The 22,201-nt window shown below is 35.9% G+C and overlaps 1 protein-coding gene across 1 annotated transcript in view; it reads right to left on the reverse strand.

Moving 5' to 3' along the window:
• LOC306865751 (ras-specific guanine nucleotide-releasing factor 2-like) overlaps positions 1 to 22,201 on the reverse strand; it is a 61,854-nt gene that overhangs the window by 3,382 nt on the left and 36,271 nt on the right. The window contains exons 8-24 of the mRNA XM_079410520.1: positions 21,979 to 22,088; positions 21,650 to 21,768; positions 20,382 to 20,542; positions 19,397 to 19,463; positions 19,135 to 19,271; positions 18,371 to 18,453; positions 17,399 to 17,647; positions 12,561 to 12,653; positions 9,205 to 9,608; positions 8,405 to 8,530; positions 7,718 to 7,807; positions 7,470 to 7,576; positions 4,355 to 4,467; positions 2,529 to 2,589; positions 2,338 to 2,441; positions 616 to 700; positions 275 to 472 (exon numbers count right to left, since the gene is read on the reverse strand). Of these exons, the coding sequence (XP_079266646.1) occupies positions 275 to 472; positions 616 to 700; positions 2,338 to 2,441; positions 2,529 to 2,589; positions 4,355 to 4,467; positions 7,470 to 7,576; positions 7,718 to 7,807; positions 8,405 to 8,530; positions 9,205 to 9,608; positions 12,561 to 12,653; positions 17,399 to 17,647; positions 18,371 to 18,453; positions 19,135 to 19,271; positions 19,397 to 19,463; positions 20,382 to 20,542; positions 21,650 to 21,768; positions 21,979 to 22,088 (2,307 nt within the window). The remainder of the gene's footprint in view (positions 1 to 274; positions 473 to 615; positions 701 to 2,337; positions 2,442 to 2,528; positions 2,590 to 4,354; positions 4,468 to 7,469; positions 7,577 to 7,717; positions 7,808 to 8,404; positions 8,531 to 9,204; positions 9,609 to 12,560; positions 12,654 to 17,398; positions 17,648 to 18,370; positions 18,454 to 19,134; positions 19,272 to 19,396; positions 19,464 to 20,381; positions 20,543 to 21,649; positions 21,769 to 21,978; positions 22,089 to 22,201) is intronic.

Genomic DNA, 22,201 nt, shown 5'->3' on the forward strand with positions numbered 1-22,201 from the left:
TAATCGTAATTAATCATTTAACTACTATCGTGCATCCCTAGTTTGACCAATAGCATGCAGGCACCAATCGTGATGTGCGAGGAGGTGGAATCTACAGAGAACAATCAAAGCAAAGCAAATAGACATACATATAAATGTATGAGGATTGAGGACTGTAGAGAGCATGTCAGTAGGAAAACAAAGCCAAAACCCAGACGTTTTAGCAAATTAGGGTGTATGTATGGCCACCCTATTTTACAATCCTATGGAATCTGTGAGGCTTTTTTTGACTCACCTGTTTGCAAACCTTGGCCCATGTTTTCTTTAGCCTGTAGACGGCGCTGCGGTTCAGTGCAGATGTGATCTCTAACACGCCGTTGTAGTTGTTGAGACAGCGACATATATCAGCCACGGCCAGCCACTTCTCAATGGATGCGGCTCTGGAGCTCACATCTGCATGAGCCATGATCTGAGACGCTACCAGATTACTCATCTGTTCAGAAAATGAATAGTTTCAAAAGAAAACAATTCAATGTAATATATTTAATATATATTTAATATATTTCTGTCTTTATTTTTTTTTATAAAATACTAGTAGTACTACTAATATGTTTATAGATTATAATTTTTGCCCACGTCATTGAAATGCTGACTGGTCTTCATAATGTATGGAGTCCTTTCATTTTTCTCCGTTTTCATCCAGCCTTGACCAAGAAACTCCCTGGAAAGTAAAACATCTCTATTAAACATCATGCAATGCTACTACATGTGCATCTCAATAAATTAGAATGTCGTGGAACAGTTCATTTATTTCAGTAATTCAACTCAAATTGTGAAACTCGTGTATTAAATAAATTCAATGCACACAGACTGAAGTAGTTTAAGTCTTTGGTTCTTTTAATTGTGATGATTTAGGGTAACATATTAACAAAGACCCACCAATTCACTATCTCAACAAATTAGAATACTTCATAAGACCAATAAAAAAAACATTTTTAGTTAATTGTTGGCCTTCTGGAAAGTATTTTCATTTACTGTATGTGTACTCAATACTTGGTAGGGGCTCCTTTTGCTTTAATTGCTGCCTGAATTCGGCGTGGCATGGAGGTGATCAGTTTGTGGCACTGCTGAGGTGGTATGGAAGCCCAGGTTGCTTTGATAGCGGCCTTCAGCTCATCTGCATTGTTGGGTCTGGTGTCTCATCTTCCTCTTGACAATACCCCATAGATTCTCTATACCTCAGGTCAGGCGAGTTTGCTGGCCAATCAACCACAGTAACACCATGGTCATTGAACCAGCTTTTGGTACCTTTGGCAGTGTGGGCAGGTGCCAAGTCCTGCTGGAAAACGAAATCAGCATCTCCATAAAGCTTGCCAGCAGAAGGAAGCATGAAGTGCTCTAAAATCTCCTGGTAGATGGCTGCGTTGACTGTGGACTTCAGAAAACACAGTGGACCAACACCAGCAGATGACATGGCAGCCCAAATCATCACTGATTGTGGAAACTTCACACTGGACTTCAAGCAACATGGATTATGTGCCTCTCCTCTCTTCCTCCAGACCTTGATTTCCAAATGAAATGCAAAACTAACTTTCATCTGAAAAGAGGACTTTGGACCACTGAGCAACAGTCCAGTTCTTTTTCTCCACAGCCCAGGTAAGACGCTTCTGACGTTGTCTCTGGTTCAGAAGTGGCTTGGTAGCCCTTTTCCTGAAGACGTCTGAGCGTGGAGACTCTTGATGGACTGACTCCAGCTTCAGTTCACTCCTTGTGAAGCTCTCCCAAGTGTTTGAATCAGCTTTGCTTGACAGTATTCTCAAGCTTGCAGTCATCCCTGTTGCTTGTGCACCTTTTCCTACCCAAATTCTTCCTTCCAGTCAACTTTGCATTTAATATGCTTTGATACAGCACTCTGTGAACAGCCACACCTTTCAGTAATGACCCTCTGTGACTTGCCCTCTTTGTGGAGGGCGTCAATGTTCGTCTTCTGGATCATTGCCAAGTCAGCAGTCTTCCCCATTATTGTCGTTTCAAAGAACAAGAGATACCCGGAATTTATACTGTAGGGATGGTCGTTTATTGAAACTCAAATGTAAATATTCTAATATTTTGAGATACTGATTTTTGACTTTCATGAGCTGTAAGCTCTAATCATCAAAATTAAAACAAAAAAAAACTTTTGAAATGTTTTACTTTACATGCAATGAATCTAAAATATATGAAAGTTTCACTTTTTGAAATAACTTAGAAAGGAGAAATGAACTTTTTCACGACATTCTAATTTATTGAGATGTACCTGTATAGTAAATTGCCAACTATTTAAGAATAAAGCACTCTAAAGTAAAGTGATACACTCACTCATATGGAATATTCCGGAACACAATATGGTCCAGTAGAGTGATTTGTTCTGCTAGTTCCATCGCTGATAGTGACTCAAAGCATTCGACTCTCGGACAGTCACACTGGAGAACACACATAATTACACAGAATGAATAAATGACATCTATACACACAAATCAGAGAGACTTCAGTGCTGCAGTAACACTAACCATTTGCACAATGTCCTCAATCTTCAGCTGTGAATCATCTAGTTCTTCTTGAGAAAGTGCACTTAGAAAGATGAACATTATTAAAAGAGTAGTTCAACTAAAAATGAACATTTCAAATGTAATTATTTACTCATCACATATGATATATGTTGTCCCATTAAATGCATATGCTATTATTTAAATCCATTTCACAAAATTCCATAGATTTCCTCCCAAATTTTGCCTTTCAAAAGTTCTGGGCGTTAGACATTTATAATATTACAAAATCCATTTCAAATAAATGCTGTTCTTTTGAACTTTCTAGTAATTAAACGGGTCATTAGATGCGAAATGCACTTTTACACGCTGTTAGAACTGAAATATGTGTTGGCAGTGTGTGTACACAACCACCTTATAATGATAAAGATCCACCCAGTGTTTTTTAATCTCGTTAAATCATTTCCCCTTTCTCAAATTCATCACACTGACAGGCCCCTCCCACGATTGTTGATTGACACTAGCGTTTAACCTTAGACCCGCCCTGAGTGAGCTGTCAACAGTCCGCCATTGCTTCACCGCCGGAGCAGATGTAGACAAGAATGTCTCCTAAGCGATTGAGATGTTTTGTTGTTGGATGTAATAATGAACATAGCAGTTGTCATTTACTCCCGACATCTCAGCAGCTGAAGACGCAGTGGAGTACGTTTGTTTTTTAAGGGAATGCACCCCCACCGATCTGCCTAAATACATCTATCTTTGCGTGAATCATTCGTGATCCAGCTTCACCTCCAGAAGAAGTGAGTGTAAGGTTTTTTTAATGAATCTTTGCAAATCGCCTTTCCTAATAATGTGCTGGTTAGCAAGTTTCACGATGTATGCGGCTAAAGTTTACCGTCTCTCAGAGAGTGGCTCTGAAGAAGAGAGGGGTGGGGTGAGCAGAGCTCATTTGCATTTAAAGCGACATGCAAGAAAACAGCTTGCTGTAGACAGAGCTGTTTTTGACAGGGTAAAAAGGGTGTTGTTTTACACAACCATTGAGAAATTTTAACCAAGCTATGTTACAGACGTTTCATTAAGACCCTAAAGAATCGTATCAACTTGTGGAAAATGGGCATCCGATGACCCCTTTAAATAATCCTCAAAAAATGTATCATGGTTTTTACAAAAAAATAGTAACTGTTTTCAGCATTCTGAAGGATCATGTGACACTGAATTAATGATGCTGATAATTCAGCTTTTCATCACAGGAATAAATTGCATTTTTAAATATATTCAAATAGAAAACAGTTTATTTTAAGTTGTAATAATATTTCACAATGTTACTGTTTTTACTGCATTTTTGATCAAATAAATTAAATCTTACCAACATTTAACTTTTGAATGCTAGTGTAAGTGCTTCAACTCACTGTTGTAAGTCATTTTTAAGTGATTAGTTAATGATGAACTAATCATTTACAAAACATTCATAAGCAATTAATAAGTGATATGCTAATAATTTGTGTATGTTTTGTTAATTCATTTACAAGTCATGTACAAGTAATTAGCTAATGATGAACTAATAATTTACAAAACATGACTATACATTCACAAATTATTAAGTAATATGCTAATGATTTTACAAATCTGTCATAAGTTATCTTTAAAAAATAGCATCATGAAATAATCAAACAGATCCTTAATGGTTAAGATCCTTAATGATCCTTAAGGTCAGGGTGAACTATCCCATTTTTCAGTGAGACATCAAACTAATTCTCTCAGATCTTTAAAGATTTATCACTCATGCAGCTGAAGCACACAAATGCAGTCTGATTGACAGATAATATGTTCTCCAGTGGAGAGGGCATCACCTCAGTATGTTAACTGCAGCCTTCCTCTCCTGCGGCAGAAGATCTGGATCTCGCAGCACCTCCTCCAGCAGAGCGATCACAGCCATCGTCAGCTCTGCGTTCATCTCAAAGTCCTGCATAGACAAACACAAACACAGTGCTTCAGGGAGCATGTTCCTGTAATTCATGCACTCCATGAGCGTAAACATGACCGTCTGTTTTTATTTCTGAAAAACGGACATGAATTTTGCTCATGCAACTTTCGCTGATGCATGGATTTTTACAAAGTTGATTCAAAAATGGTGTTTGTGTGCGTGCACAGGTTAAATTAATTTAATGTAACTGCTGTCCAGAAGTTTGGGGTCAGTAAGATGTATTAATGTTTTTGAAAGAAGTCTCTTCTGCTCACCAAGGCAGCATGTATTTGATCAAAAATACAATTTCAAATAACTATTTTATTAATTTTTTTAAATGCAATTGATTTCTGTGATCAAAGCTTAATTTTTAGCATCATACTCCAGTCTTCAGTGTCACATGATCCTTCAGAAATCATTCTAATATGCTGATTTGCTGCTTAAGAAACATTTCTGGTTATCAATGTTGAAAACAGTTGTGCTGCTTCATATTTCTGTATAGTAATAGGATACTTTGATGAATAGTGCAACAGCATTTATTTAAAAATAGTATTTTAACTATTTAAAATGTAATTACTTTAACATTATAAATGTCTTTACTGACACTTTTGCCCAATCTTACTGTATGCATCCTTGATGAATAAAAGTATTAAATTAAAATGTCTTAAATAAATAAAAAAAAATCTTACCAATACCAAAAATTCAAACAATAGTGGATTTAAATATATAAACATTTCGTTTTCCATATAAGAGAATTTTGAGTAAATGTGAAAGACAATTTCATTTATATAGCCCTTTTATATATTGTTTTAATATGGAACTATTTAACAAGCTTGAGAAACATTTCTCAGTGTCTTCGCTATGCAAAAGAGTTTGTAAAATATGTATTTGATTCTAAAGATTTAGAGTAAATGGAGAAATCCATTTAGAAATGAGACCTAAAAACTGAATAAATTTTTTTTTCTAATTTTCTCTTTTCAGAATTGTGAGTTTATATCTTGCAGTTGCAAGTTATAAACTTGTAATTGTGAGTTTACATATTGCAATTTCCACTACCCCCCCCCCCCCCCCCCCCCACAGAATTCTGTTTACATCTCACAATTTTTAAAAAATCTAATAATTCTGACATTTCTCTCAATTGTGTTTTTCTCTCACAATTTTGACTTTTCTTCATATCTTATAGTACTTCTAATTCTTGTAAGTCATAACTGTGAGATAGAAATTAACTTTTTAACTTTTTTTTAATTCTGTGGCTGAGACAAGCTTTCATATGTCTGTCTTCAGATTAGTGGAAAGAAAACATCCAAAATACAAAGTGTTTATTTTATTACACTTTGGCCTGGTTTCACATACAGGGCTTAAACTAAACCAGGATTAGGCCATAATTCAATTAGGACATAAGTAATTTTTATAAACGCATTTAGACAAAAACATTACTGGTGTGAATCTAGAGGCAAAACAAAGGCACCGTTATATTTTAAGATCAGTCAGAATGAATCTCTTTCAGTTGAAACAGCTCAGACTTAGATTTTAGTCTAGGACTAGGCTTAAGCCTTGTCTGTGAAACCGGGGGTTGATCTATTTGTGTGTGTATATATTTTACCACTTGCATATACCGTCTTATTCATAACTATGTTCTGAAAGCTTTTACAGAGGAATTTGGCCCACAGCCAGCTATGAGGTCCGGACCTCTGTAAATGTTTCATGTTCAAAAATAAAATTTGTTCTCTGAATGACTTATTTGCTGTTTAAAACTCCTCATATGAATGTCTGCATGTAAACGGTTTAGACAGTTTGCAAGAATGTTTAGCGTCCGTGGAATGAAAATGAGTCTTGAGAGAGTTGTGTGTGAAGGCACGGGCACAACCAGATCCAGCTATTATAAGACTTGTCTTTTCCACTTAATTTGACACTTTAGAAAGTTAATAAAGTGGGAAGTTGCAGTTTAGGGTCAGCGATATCTTTATCTTATCTGCAAAACATTTGAAAATTTCTGTTCATTTTTTTATTTATTTTTCGGATTTTGTTTGTGTTAATAGCAATATCTGGCAACACTGCATCACCGGCACTTCAACAGCAATCAAAAAAGCCCATTGACAGGTTATTGCCGACAGGATAGCACATTCGGTAAGGGAAACTCCAAAAAATATCATGATATTATCTGTCAGAAACATTATCAACGCGGTCAAAAACAGTAGCATTGAAGTACACAGATCTGTAGAACAGGTTACAGAATGAAATGAAATAGCTTATGCAAACACTAGCCATGAAGAAGTCTATGCTATGTCATTCAGTATAGTAGTAAAATTTTCACAAAATCATGCTAAAACCATTTATAAGAGTACTAGACAAAAGTTATCATCTATACAGCAATTATTATTAATGAAATCTATAACAGTAATATGTATTGCTGCATGAATAAGCAACTGATAAAATTATCCACCCCATAGTAAAGTATTAATGAATTTTAATGCAATAAATATGATTTACAGAGAAAATATCGTTCACAAACATCTACATGCCTGTTTCTTTTAAAGTGTTTATAGTGTATATAATGAGTTGTATTTGTAGGGGTTTTTATAGCACAATTATTTAACCCATACCCTGGACCTCACTAATTTTCAAAGCTTGGCTATGGCTATGTATATAATTTAACATTTTATTAAAAAAAAAATATGGTGAAAATTTATTTTTTTCTGTCTGTTGAAAGCATTTTCTAATTTATGGTGAGATGAGAAACTATCTTTTTATATAATATTACATTTTTAAAAACAGAAATCTAAAATCCCCTTGGCTAAATGTCAACAAAATGATATAAGGATTTTGAACCTGGCTTTATCCAATGTTCAGATTCATGTTCTGGAATTATAAATTAGTGCTTATTTAATTAGATAATGCAACATTGCAACAACATTTAAGGAAACCTCTAATACAAAGCAATTGATGAAAACATATGGTGATATCTATTAGTTATGTAAAGTAATGATGTAAAGTCAACAAACCTGCGAATGTTTGGAAATCCAGTGGCGCAAGACGTTGAGCACCCTGTTGGTGGCGGCCCGGCGGATGAGGAACTCCTTGTCGTAGGATTTCTCAGGGTTGGTAAATCCTGAACGAGAGACAGTAGGAGATTTCTGTTAGATGAGGACGAAAAAGACTCCCCAGAGCTGTGTCACAACTCAACCAAGACCCGATGGGAGATCTGTTTCAGCGGCGAGGGCAGCTGTCCGACCCCATCATTGTCTCTAACCTTGCGGGCTGCTGTGTCCAGCTGCGGCGGTGGCGATGGCGAAGGCGGACGCGGGGGACACGGCACAGCGGGAGCTATCGGGAGACTGACCTATGAGGACACGACCAGAGAAAACAAGTATCATGGGAAATTAGATTTTCTAGTTTTGAAACATGAGTTTAATCCAGCTAACAGGGAACATTCTCAGAACTTTGAACAACATTCTGGAAATGTTCTCTCAAAGGTACAAACAAACATTCTTTCAGTAACATTAATAGAATTGTTCAGATGTTCTCAAAACTTCAGCACAAAAACAGTCTTTATACAGTACATCCTTCATGGAACGCGTTTCTTCTAAAACATTTTAGTTTTAGTTTTTTTTTAAATGTTACATTTCGGAATGTTCAGGGGACAAAATTATAAAATGGAATGTTTTCCTTTAACAAGAAAAAAAACATGTTAAACATGTTTTTTGTCATGATAAAATTCCAGGATAATATTCCAGTTAAATGTGTCCAAACATTTGAAGTAAAGGTAAAGTATAAAAAACCCTGTTTAATTTGGTTTTTAAAAATGATGAAGTTTAGGAAACCTCGACTAACTTCAGCGAAAAACACTACTGAAGTGTACAATATGTATAATTCATAACCCAATGCTTACAGTCTGCTAAAATAATCAATGAAAAAATAAGATTGAGAAAGGCAGTACCTGCAGGCACTCGGTAGCGGAGGTGTCGCGGGGTGGACGGTGAACGGCATGGAGCCATGTCTCCTGAATCACTGGATGTGGGTGTCTCAGGAATGAACTTATCCAATGATACTGAGTCCAGTACAGCTGTCAGGAACATCATACAACATCAGTCATGTATCTATCAATCTTCACTATCACACTATTGCACCTGGCCATAAAGTCTGCTTTTTCAAACACTTGGGGAATAAAATGGGTCATGAATCACGTGATACTCTCCAAAATGGTGCCAGGGTGATGCGGAGGAGACGAATTGTTGAATAAAGTCGTTATTTTTGTTTTCTTTGCGCACAAAAAGTATTTTCATAGCTTCATAAAATTACAGATGAACCACTGAAGTCACATGGATTATTTTAAAGATGTCCTTGCTATGTTTGTGGACCTTGATTGTGTTAGGATCCTTGCTGTCTATGGGAGGGTCAGAGAGCTTTTGGAATTCATCAAAATATCTTAATTTGTGTTCCGAAGGTGAATGAAGGTCTTACAGGTTTGGAACGACATGAGGGTGTGTAATTAATGACAGAATTTTCATTTTTGGGTGAACTATCCCTTTAATATCCTAATGATTTTTGGCATAAAAGAAAAATCGATCATTTTGACCCATAAAATGTATTTTTGGCTACAGCTACAAATATACCCGTGCCACTTATGACTGGTTTTGTGCTCCAGGGTCACACGTGTGATTTTCTAACCCATTCATCATCCATCCAGTATGAAGTGAATTCGCAGCTGAACGTTAGAGGACCCAGAACGACACTCACCTCGTCGAATACTCCGTCGCAGCTTCCCACAGAAGGCGTCGATACGCGGCAGCTCCCCGCTCTCCTCTGGGGTGGAGGGGCTGAGCTCGGGGGAGCTGGGGCCCCGGCTGAGGTCCAGAGGGGCCCTGGTGCAGGTGGGTGGAGGGGAGGTGATGACGGGGGTGTAGGAAGACGTCGGGCTGCTGGCCGCAGAAGAAGTGGCCGTCGACAGGTCCAGAGCTCCACCCTTACAGCTCACAGGAGAGCTGAGGGACAGCTTCCGTGAGTGGATGGGGGAAGAGGTGCGCGAGGGGATGGAGACGGGCGGAGGTGCGGAGAACTTGCGAGACAGACGGGGGGATTTGTTGTTCAGGTGCTCTCCGCTCCAGGGGCCTTGGTTTGTGGCGAAGAAAAGCTCGAGGGACCTGCGCCATCAGCATAAGATGGAAACAAGTGAGTAAATACACCGCACAACCAGATCTGCCCTTACAGAAATATCTATCTATCTATCTATCTATCTATCTATCTATCTATCTATCTATCTATCTATCTATCTATCTATCTATCTTGTCTGTCTGTCTGTCTAACTATCATGCTGTGTATCCATCCATCCATCTATCGTTCTCTCGCTCTATCTATCGTTCTGTCTACCATTCTGTCTATCTATCCATCCATCCATCTATCTATCTCTGTCTATCTATCGTTCATTCTATCATTCTGTCTATCCATCCATCTATCGTTCTGTCTGTCTATCATCCATCCATCCATCCAACCATCCATCCATGCATTCATCTATCTATCTATCGTTCTGTTTGTCTTTCCATCCATAACATCCATCGTTCTATCTGTCCATCCGTCCATCCATCCATCCGTCCATCCATCCATCCATCCATCCATCCATCCATCCATCCATCCATCCATCCATCGGTCTTCCAAAGAAGAACATTAGACAGCTGCAGCTTATCCAGAATGCTGCTGCCAGGATTCTTACTAGAACCAGAAAATCTGAGCATATCGCACCAGTCCTCAGGTTCTTACACTGGCTTCCAGTTACATTTAGGATTGATTTGAAAGTACTTTTATTCGTTTATAAATCACTCAATGGCCTAGGACCTAAATACATTGCAGATATGCTCACCAGTGTTGAGCAAGTTACTTCCAAACTTTATTACATTATATATTACTTGTTGCTGTTTTTTAAAAGTAATTCCTTACCTTACAATATTACGTGTATTACGTTTGAGTTACTTTCACCAAAATAACTACAGAAGTAGAACTTAACATTCCAAAATGACAAAATGTGCTAGAGCCCTGCACCGGCCTCAAATTTAGGCCCTAGCCCGGCCCGACAGCTTATCAGAATTACCGACCCGAGCCAGTCTTTTTTTTTTTCCTTCTCCCAAAACGGCTCATTTTCAGCTATTAAAATAGTTCAGTTTTGTATGCAATGGCAAAGTGTTTATATTTCGTTTTTTTTAATTAAGTTAATTTAGAAAAACGTTTGGAGCATTTTTTGTTCATTAAATAAGTTTTTTCTTTCTTAAAGTAATGACCAAGCGGCCAGCAGCAGACCGGCAGGCTGATCATAGCTTATGTTTGATCAATTTAGCCTTCTCAAATCATCACGACTTGCCTAAAATAAAATCTATAGGCCTATTCTAAAACAGTTCAAGCATATAACAATGTTATATATATATATATATATAACATTTAACGTTTATAAATGTTAAACCTAGATAAATGTGCGCTGCATCCAGTAGCTTGTGCGGAGAGTGGAAGCTAAAGCGCAGGACATGGAGGCACCAGCGCAATCAATTGCAATTTTTTTCAATGGAAACAACTTACGCCGTATTTTTGCTCATAAGAGTAATACATAATTCGGAACTGTAAAGGGTCTACTTTTATTTGTGTGCACTCACAATATCAACAAAACATTGCGCTTTTATCTTGAACAGGAGCGCTTCACAACAATGAACCGAAAGACAGCAAATACATGCCTCAGAGACATGATAAATATATCTATAGAAAGCTTTAAATTACTACTTAACGAAATAAATAAAAACGAAAACTCTTTAATATATTTATTATCCGTGAAGATGCACTTCTCTCCAAAGGCGCGTCTAATGAGAAGATGGCAAAACCTTACTATTTCCCCCGGACACATTCATGATAATTACTTTTGTTGGGGCTTTTGCGTTATTGCGTGTATTTGAACGCAGAACTCTTAAGCTGAGCTGACGGCTCGAGCGATCGCTGCTGCTGCGGGTCACTAAGCATCATCGAGCAGCTCTTGACAGTCGCGGCAGCAAGGACTCATGTTGTTTCCACCATCGCGGCTATTTTTTTCATCAATAATTGATGGATGTCTAAAATATATCGATAAGTAGAAGCCTAAAACAGGCCCGAATAAAAAAAAAAAAAAAAAAAAATTTACATTTAATTTTGGGCTAAAAATGTGTTATAACGCAAGCGTTACTGAACATGTACAGAGTAAAATATTACTGAAAATTGATTAGTAATGCCTCACACTACTGCGTTACAGCAAAAAGTAATCCGTTACTGTAATGCATTACTTTTGTAACGCATTACTCCCAACACTGATGCTCACTGAATATAAACCTAACAGACCACTCAGATCATTAGGATCGAGTCAGAAATACCAAGGGTTCACACAAAACAAGGGGAGTCTGCTTTTAGCTATTATGTCGCCCGCAGTTGGAACCAGCTTCCAGAAGAGATCAGATGTGCTAAAACATTAGCCACATTTAAATCCAGACTCAAAACTCATCTGTTTAACTGTGCATTTGTTGAATGAGCACTGTGCTACGTCTGAACTGACGGCACTGTACTGTGTTTTATGTATAATTTTTATTTCTAACTGTTCTAAATTCATTTTAAATAATTTTAAACATTTTTAAATTTCTGGTTTTATTGTTGTGATTATTATTATGATTATTTGACTTCCTTTTATGTAAAGCACCTTGAATTACCATTGTGTATGAAATGTGCTGTATAAATAAACTTGCCTTGCCTATCTACCTACCTACCTACCTACCTACCTACCTACCTACCTATCTATCTATCTATCTATCTATCTATCTATCTATCTATCTATCTATCTATCTATCTATCTATCTATCGTTCTGTCTGTCCATCCATCCATCCAAGTCATTTACATATATAAGTCTTAAAGGTACAATAGCAAATACAAACTGTATAGCTCTACGGATCAGAAAGATGGTGGGAAATGATCATGAAAAACTAAATTATGAAAACAAACCCGATTAACTGATAGTATAAAATGGACATGAGAGAAAATAAAGTCCAAAAACATGTTAAACAAAAAGAGACAGAGGGAGAGACGAGCGATGAGTTACTTGGACTGGTCCAGCGCAAGCCTTGTGATCTTCAGGCTGTAGTCTGGACAGATGGAGGTGATTGACAAACGGTCGGACGAATGATACTGAACCCTGCGAGTGACAGTGAGGGAGGAACAGGAGAATTGTGGGAAGCAGAGGATTGAGGGAACAGAGTGAGTTCTGTGGTCTGTATTCTAAAGACACAGATGAAGTCAAACCTTAAAGGGTTAATTCTCTCAGAAATGAAAATTAGCCTGTGTTTTACTCACCCTCAAAGCTTCCTAGCTGTATGTGACTTTCTTCTTTCAGACAAATCCAATCAGAGTAATATAAAAAATTGTCCTGGGCCCTCCAAGCCTTTCAATGGGGGCAAGCGGGTGTTTGTTGTCAACAGTTCAGAAGACGTGAAATAAAGTGCATGCATCTTTAATAAAATGTCCCTCACATGGCTCCAGGGGGTGAATAAAGGCCTCCTGCAGCCAATCCATGCATTTTTGTAAGATAAATATCCATATTTCAAACGTAATAAACACTTTTTTCTCACTTCCGCTGACTGTGGTACGTGGAAACCGTTCTGGCGGATGACGTCATAGGACGGAGGCGTTGCGTGATTAGTGACGAATGCGGAGAGAGAACAAAACAAAAAACGCCGGTCATGAATTAGAAGCACAAAACGAGGATTTGTAAAGAAAAATGTCGGAGGATTTCGATATAAGCGAATAGCAGACTGGCTTTCCTTTGCTAAAAGGAAGGAAACTTTGTTTCCTTTGCTTCTGCATTTCTCAGAGGTGTGCGCACGATGCCTACGTCATCCACCGGAATGACTTGTGTGTACCACAGTCAGCGGAAGTGAGAAAAAACTGTTTATTACATTTGAAATATGGATATTTATCTTACAAAAACCCATGGATTCGCTACAGGAAGCCTTTATTCACCCCCCGGAGCCATGTGAGACACATCTTATTACGGATGAGCGTGCTTTATTTCACGTCTGCTGAACTGTTGATAACAAACACCCGCTTGCAACATTGAAAGGCTTGGAGGGGCCAGGAGAATTTTTAATATAACTCTGATTGGATTTGTCTGAAAGAAGAAAGTCACATACACCAAGGATGCTTTGAGGGTGAGTAAAGCACAGGATAATTTTCATTTTTGGGTGAACTAACCCTTCAACATTTGTATGCATCTTTTAGTGTACTGTAAAAGTAATGGTGGTTTTGTGTATTATACAGATCAATAAAAATCCATAAAGAAGGAAAATCAATTAATCTGCATTTTACCTAATGATTTCTTGCACATAGACTGGAGGATTAGATTTGCCTTTTTATTTTATTGCCTTCAGTTTGCATGTTTGAATTTGCAAATTTGTTTTTAGTAAAAAAAAAGAAAAAGAAAATCTAATTTGTATTTCGACTGAAAACTGATTAAAGAAATCATTAAAAGATAAACTAAATATCAAAAAAGTTTTGTTCAAAAGTTTGTGATCAGTAAGACTTTGTTTTCCAAAAAGAGTCTTAAAAGAACATTACTAAAAGATATATTATGAAATATTATTACAAATTAAAATGACAGTTTTTTATTGTAATATATATACAGTGCCCTCCAAAAGTATTGGAACAGTAAAGACAAAATTGCTCTTTTGGCTGTGGAGTCAAGAAACTTACAAATATGATTAAAAGATTAATATGAGACAAAACTACAGAATGTCACATTTTATTATTAGCCGCTTCAACACATACATGTTTTACCAGCTAAGAAGTTCAGCACTTTTAGAGTTTCATCCCTCTATCTGATGTGAGCATAAGTTTCTAAGTGATCAGCTGTGTCCTTTTGCATTAATTCTTCAGATATTAAAAGCAGGGAATGTGTCGTATCAGTTATATCCATTACTTCTGTTTTCTGAATCTTGCATTCGATGATGACACACACAAACCAGGATGAAGATGAGGGAGCTGACTTTGAGAGAAAAGCAAGCAATTTGGATGATAAAAGAAAAGAGGAAGTCAATTAGAGCTACAGCAAAAACAAAGGGCATGGAGAAATCAAGAGTTTGGAAACCACCAGCGACACCAGCAACCAACAACTACCTGATCGGCTGAGAAAACCACAGTAGTTGATGACAGACAAATCATAAAAACTGTGAAAATGAATCCTAAAAGACGTGTCTGTAAAATCGCCAACAACTTCCAGAAAGCTGGGGTGATGCTCTGACAATCTACTGTCCTCAGGAGACTTTGACACAGAATTACAGATGCTACACAGCAAGATGCAAACCTCTGACCAGCACCAAACATAGAAAGGCAAGATTAGAGTTTACAAAAAAGCACAAAGGTGAGCCAGAAGAGTTTTGGAACTGTGTTTATGGACCGATGAGACAAAGATGAACCTTTATCTAAGTGATGGGAAAGCAAAAATGTGGAGAAAAAAGGGAACTGCAAATGATCCCAAGCATACAGCCTCATCTGTAAAGCATGGTGGAGGTGGTGTCATGGCATGGGCATGCATGGCTGTCTCTGGAACAGGCCCTCTCAACTTTACTGATGACTTAATGTATGATGACAGTAGCAGAATGAATTTGGAAGGGTACAAAACCATCTTGCCTACCAATATTCAAGAAAATGGCACCAGATTCATGGGGAAGTGCTTCATATTGCATCAGGACAATGACCCAAAACACCCTGCCAGTTCAGTCAAGGAATTTATAAGAGCAAAGAAATGGAAAGTCTTAGATTGCCCAAGTCAATCTCCAGATTTAAATCTGATTGAACATGAATTTCACCAGCTGAAGAGGAGAGTAAAGGCAGAAACTCCCCAAAACAAGCAACAATTGGAATTGGCTGCATTAAAGGCTGGGAAAAGTATTTCAAAGGATGAGAGCAAGAGTCTGGTGATGTCTATGGGTCACAGACTCACTGCTGTGATTGTGTGCAAGGGATCTGAAACTAAATAATAGCTTTTAATCTTTTATATCTGCCTTATGTTCAACTGTCCCAATACTTATGCTCTCATCAATGAGTGGGATGAACTCTAAAACTGCTGCTCTTTTTATTTGGTAAAACATGTTTGTGTTGAAACGGCTAATAATAAAATGTGACATTCTGTAGCTTTGTCTCATATTCATATTCGAATCATATTTGTAATTGTCTTGACTATGGAGCGATTTTTGTGCCAACAGAGCAATTTTGTCTTTACTGTTCCAATACATACATACATATATATATATATATATATATATATATATATATATATATATATTTTTTTTTTTTTTATTTATTTTTTTTACATTTTATGTTGCAACATTATGTTAAACTGCTTTAAATTACTTTTATTTCCACATCAATCTACACTCCATACACCATACTGACAAAGCAAAAACAGAACTTCATAATTTATTAAAAATAAAAAATTTAAATAAGTACATTGCAAAAGTATCCATACCCTTAACTAAATATTTAGCTGAAGTACCTTTACAGCCTCAAATCTTTCTTTGTTTGATGCGACAAGCTTTGCTCATCAGCATTTGGCAATTACCTGCCATTCTTCTCCTCATCTCTTCATCTCTCAAGCTCTGTCAGGTTGGATGGGGGCAGATGCACATTTTTAGGTTTCTCCAGAAATATTTGACTGGGTTCAAGTCTATAAGCCACTCTTGCTGTGTGCTTAGGGTCATTGTCCTGTTGGAAGATGAACCTTCTGCCCAGTCTGAGCTTCTGAATGCTCTGGACTGGGTTTTCATTAAGGCTATCTCAATATTTTGGTGTATTGAGCTTTTCCTCAGTCCCTGCCTCTGAATAACAGTCCCACAGCATGAGGCTGCTAGCAGCACACTTTACTTTTGGGATAGTACTCTGCAGGTGATGAGCAGAGCTGGTTTCCTTCAAACATGATGCTTAGAATTGAGGTTCATCAGACCAGAGAATCTTGTTTCTCACAGTCTGAGCTAGGGTCCTTTAAGTGCTTTTTATTGAAAATTCAAAAACCGCACCGCCATAAAGCCCAGATCGGTGGAGTGTTGCAGTGATGTTTGTCCTTTTCTAGGTTTCTCTCATCTGCATAAATGATCATGGAGCTCAACTAGAGTGACATCAGCTTCTTGGTCACCACTCTAACCAATGCCCTTCTCCATCAATTGCTTAGTTTGGCCAGGAGGCCAAGCTCTAGGAAGAGTCCTAGTTGTTTTAAACTTCTTCCATTAAGGGTAACAGAGACTACATGCATTTGTGACATGTAGCAGTTTTTTCTGAACTCTTCCCCAGATGTGTGGCTTGACACAAACCTGTTTCTGAGCTCTACAGGCAGTTCTTTTGACCTCAGGACTTGGTTTTTGCTCTGATATGCATTTTCAGCTGTTAGACCTTTTATTAATTCATGTGCGCCTTTCCAAATCATACCCATTCAGTGTAGTAACATCTACAAGCAATATGAATGCTCCTGAGCTAAATTTCAACTGTCCCAGATAAGGGTATGAGTACTTATGCATTGGAATCATTTAAGATTTTTATTTTTAATAAATTGTTAAAAACCTTTTTTTGCTTTGTCATTATGGTGTATGGAGTGTAGATTGATGTGAAATGAACACTAATATATTATATATATATATATATATATATATATATATATATATATATATATATGAACGGCAGTATACATACTCGAAATGAGCTTCAGATTAAGTGTATCACAATCATCACAATAATAACTGGCATTCAGACAAGGATGGAGAACATGTTGTAAATATGTGACAGTCAAACAAAACATTTAGATGAAAGCAGTGATCAAATCAATCATTTTTTGCACTTCCTTTGCACTGGAGAAAAAACTAAAAAAAAAACTTCTAGAGTGACAGATACTCTAACCTGACAGGTATAGACGTGAAGGGTTTCTTGTAGATGTCGGCCAGTTTGTCCACCACAACAGCCGCGGTGGTGAAGATGCGGTAGGTGTGGAGGAAGGTGTTGAGGAAGTCGATGGACAGGAAGCGCAGGTCGGTCAGCCGTTCCAGGAGTCTCTCCACGCTGGCATAACGGATCTGTGGCACCTTGCAGGAGTTCAGCGTCTTACTGAAGCAGATGTCCACATCGTCTTTATGTAGTCGGGCATCAGACCTGCAGACATGAAAGAGCAAATGATTAAATTAACTATTTACAGTGAACTCATCTGGACTAAGTCTGTGTCTAGTCTGTAAACTAAAATTAAAACTTTTTTGTTAAATGGTATTATGAAATGAAATCTAAATATTAGATAAAAGTCTTAAAGTTAAATGGAATTTAGAAATAATATCTTGGCAGCTAACTGAAAAAAAGTTTTTTTAAAAACATTTTAAATACATAGATTTTTATTTGAAAATAAATCAAATATTTATATTTTATAATAAATGTTTGTTTTGATATTTTTCATTTTTAAATAAATAATTGATTTAAAATAAATATGTATTTACTGCATTAAATAAAAATGTTAAAAATGTATTTTTAAATAATTAAAACAAAAATACATTTTATGTTTATTTATATTGTGTGTGTGTGTAAATGTAAATAAATATTAATTTAAAATTAAGAATATTTATGTTAAATACATGCATTATTATTGTAAAATAAACTAAATATTTTTATAACAAATATATGTATGTATTTGTATTTGCATAATAAAGGAATCTGAATTTAAATTAAAAATAAAGAAAATTAGAGATTAAAAAAAGCTGAAGCACTACAATTGCTAAAAATTAGGAAAAAATAAATAAAAAACCTAAACAGAAGTAATAAAAAAAATAAAACACAAATAAAAAAAAATCTAAGTAATAATAAAATAACACTGGAGTGCTTGTGTTTTACTTGATCATGTGAGGCACGGTGACTTTGGAGTTGTCGTCAAACACGCTGGTCATCAAGCCATTGCAGCGAATGTTGTCAATGCACTAAATGGCATAAAAATAAGAGAAAAGAAAAATAGAATGCAGCAACTTCACACTCATGTTCTAGCAACTGTAACAGGAGTCAAAATGAACAAACTAGGGGTGCACAATATATCGGTAAATAATCATTCTCAGCTAATATTAGCATTTTAAATGATCAGCATTCGTCTGATTAGGCTCATACTGGCAACATATAATATAAGGGCTTATTTTTCCTACTCAAATTGTTTTTATGAGATGAAATCAAAGAGTTCATCTGAAGCACATAAAATTAGATAAATAAATAAACAAAAAGACCAAAACAGTTACCAGTACTAACATAAAATATGCATACTAGGTTATCCCTAGGGCAAAGTGTATAATAGACAGTTCATACTAAAAATATTATGCAAAAACCTTACCGTAAAGTCAGAGAATCTATTTATGTCAATGCAAATATAACGGAAACTTCTCACTCTTGTGCATTTCATGCATGTTGCTTTCTAGCTAGAAAACATGAACTTCTGCTCTTTGGGTTTGATGGAATCTCTACATTTCTGAGCTTGAATAAACTGCAGTTTAATTCTTGTGCATGCATTTTTGTTTCATACGAGTTGTGATATTCATAGAAAAAGCTGTCTGTAGTTTGTTCTACAGATACTAAAGGTCTGAATAAGCGAGTTGCATGTATTGTGTCGATTGTACCTGGCTCATGTCGCTGGTCCAGGCTGCTTTCTCCTGCCGAGACGGAGCGAGCAGAACGACTGAAAACGACGGCCCATCAGCAGGTTCAACCACTATTTTAAACTCCAGATGGTTGAATCCCTGGCCAGCAGCATTATCTGAGGAGAATGGAAATCGAAACTCACTCTATTTACTTCATTGCTAGTTAGCTTTGTGTTGGTATCAGTAGGTTTTAATGATAGCAATAAAGTCGTATAGACGGTTGGTTTGGCATCACACTTACAGTCTTCATCACTGGCGTCCAGCTCCTCGATAAGCGTACACTCTATCAGAGACAACTTGCTGCCCTGCTGTGGTTTGGAAAAAAGGCACTTTTATTATAGTTATTTTATGCTTTTGCATGTAACATTAAAAGTAAAAATTCCCCCAGATGTCTGAACTGGTCTTTTCAACAAAGGTGAACAGTGACCGATACTGTAAATAAATCAAAGTGAGATAGGAACAACATGACGGTGATTAATTGATGAGAATATTTTAGGGTGAACGATTCCTTTAAGAAATTTAAATCACTTTGGTTACTTTAATTGCTGAGGTGTTGTTATTTTCAGGGTGACTCAACTCACTTTGAGAAGGTGCATATTTTTATTTCTGATTATTTTAAAATAAACTAATTATATTAACTGAAAACGATACACATTTATTAAAAATAATTTCTACATTTTCTTCATCAAAATAATTAAAATACTTTTATTTTGATATTATATATATATATATATATATATATATATATATATATATATATATATATATATACACACACACACATACATACATCATACATATACACACACGTTTAAATGAAGACAGAAAACTATTTAAAATAAATAATGCATATTTAAATAGTAAAATTTTTATTTTAAAGCAATTTTATTTTTAAAGAAATATATATTGATTTTTTTATAATTTTGAAATAGGGAAATACTGTTAACTTTAAATAAATAATACAGATCTACATTAAAAACTATATAATTTAAAATAAAAAAATAATATTTATATTTAATATTTTAAATAATACATTTATTTTAAATTTTACATTACATTTTATTTTACAATAAATACAATTATTTAAATAATAGTTAAATGTAATAATTAAAATATATATAAAATATCTAAAACATTTTGGGTGAACTATTCCTTTAAGAAACTCAAAGCATCGATGATTCTTTGTATTGCTGAGCTGTTATTATCTTCAGAGGGACTCGACTCACTTTGAGCAGGTGCAGTTTGCCGCCTGAGGTGCGTGTGCAGATGAGGAAGTGTTTGGTGAACAGAAAACACTGGCGTTCAGCTTCTTTCCTGAGCGACAGCGAGCCCAGACGCACCTTACTCAGTTTACCCTTCTCCACGGAGGGCACCTGAATCAGAGAGCCTACAGCACACACACACACACACACACACACATCAACTCATTACCCAGAGGAAGGAGAACATTAAAGACAGCGTTTCAGGGAGAGAGGGCAGCGCTGTCTCATCCAGAGACACTTTTCTATGAGACAAGATGCATTAAAATGGCACATTAGATCTCATTAGAGCACATTTCACACCTTGCTCTCAGTGTGGAGCAGAGCTGAATGAGATCAGTGTATGGGTGGAACAGAAACAATCACACACTCATATTCATACAAAACTACTGACTGACTCCAGTTAAGCTGGTCAACTTTTGTTTTAAATAAAGAAACAATAATAATATAAAACAAACAAATAATACATATGTATTTTAAATAAACATTTTTATTTTAACACAAATAAAATATTATTTTTGTTTGTTTGTAAATATGCTTTTATATTTGTCACTTTCTTAAATAAAGAAATAATATTAATTTTAAAACTTTTATTTGTATCATATATAAAAATAATATATTATATTAAATTGATTATTTTTAAAATAAAAGATTTGTGTTTGTAATAAATATTTATTGCAAACAAATATTAATTAAAAATGATTATACATATAGAAATAATGTTAATTAAAATAAATAAAATATTTTGTTTGAAAAAAATTAGTTTAATTCTGTATAATACATTTATAAAATGTATTATATATTTTTTTTATCATTTTAAATGTAAAATAATCAGAATTTATAACAAAAAATAAATAAATTAGATTTTTTTAAAATATAAATTTATGTTTAACACTTAAAAAGAGAACTAATGCCTATTTTTAGGTACATTCAAACGTGAACATCTGACCTATAAAAACTTTTCCTTGCCGTAACACGATAAATAGGTCGGAAATCAGTAATATTTAATCATTTAAATAAATAAAACAATCAAATAAAACTAACAAACAAACAAAAATAGTTACTGTGGATCAGCTGGTAGAAAATGGCACTAGTAATGTAGAACAGAGAGAAACAAACAAGAAGGAATTCACTTCATGAAGTATTGGGGTAGTAATTAATTTGAAGAGGAAGTGTCCTGCAATCAAACACCCTGCTGCTCCATTCATGTGACTGGAATGAACTGTGCGTCTCACCCTGCCGTACAAACGTCTGACTGGTGTCCAGCAGGATATCACACCCCTCCACGATCATTCGCTCGATCGCCAGATTCTTACGGATGTTTTCTGTGTCACTCACTTCATCGTGCATCATTCTGAGAATAAACACACAAACACACAGCTGTATCCTCTCAGTGATATAAAAAAAATTATGTTTTATACTAAATATATATATATATCATTGAATCATTAAAGTCAATAAAGAACGGCATGAACAACTTTCTAATACTCTAGTTCTTTGTTGTACTCTCTATGTTCTGGTGCTTTATAGCCAAAATACTGGTCCTTTTTTAGCTTTCACTCACTTGGACAGTTCCTCAAGTTTGGATTTGGCAAATTCCAGACTCTTGCGCTCCACATGTTCATGAGGCGTGTGAGCGAGGAGCTCATGAAGGGTGATGATGTACCGCGGGATCTAATAGCAACAATTTTAATGCACAATTACACATTTTTACACAATGGACCACAGTGAAATGAAATGCAATATGCAGTATGCTAGTGTTACAATCGGTTATTCTCACACTCATT

This window comes from Barbus barbus (assembly GCF_936440315.1).
Source record: "Barbus barbus genome assembly, chromosome: 47".
Taxonomy (NCBI): domain Eukaryota; kingdom Metazoa; phylum Chordata; class Actinopteri; order Cypriniformes; family Cyprinidae; genus Barbus; species Barbus barbus.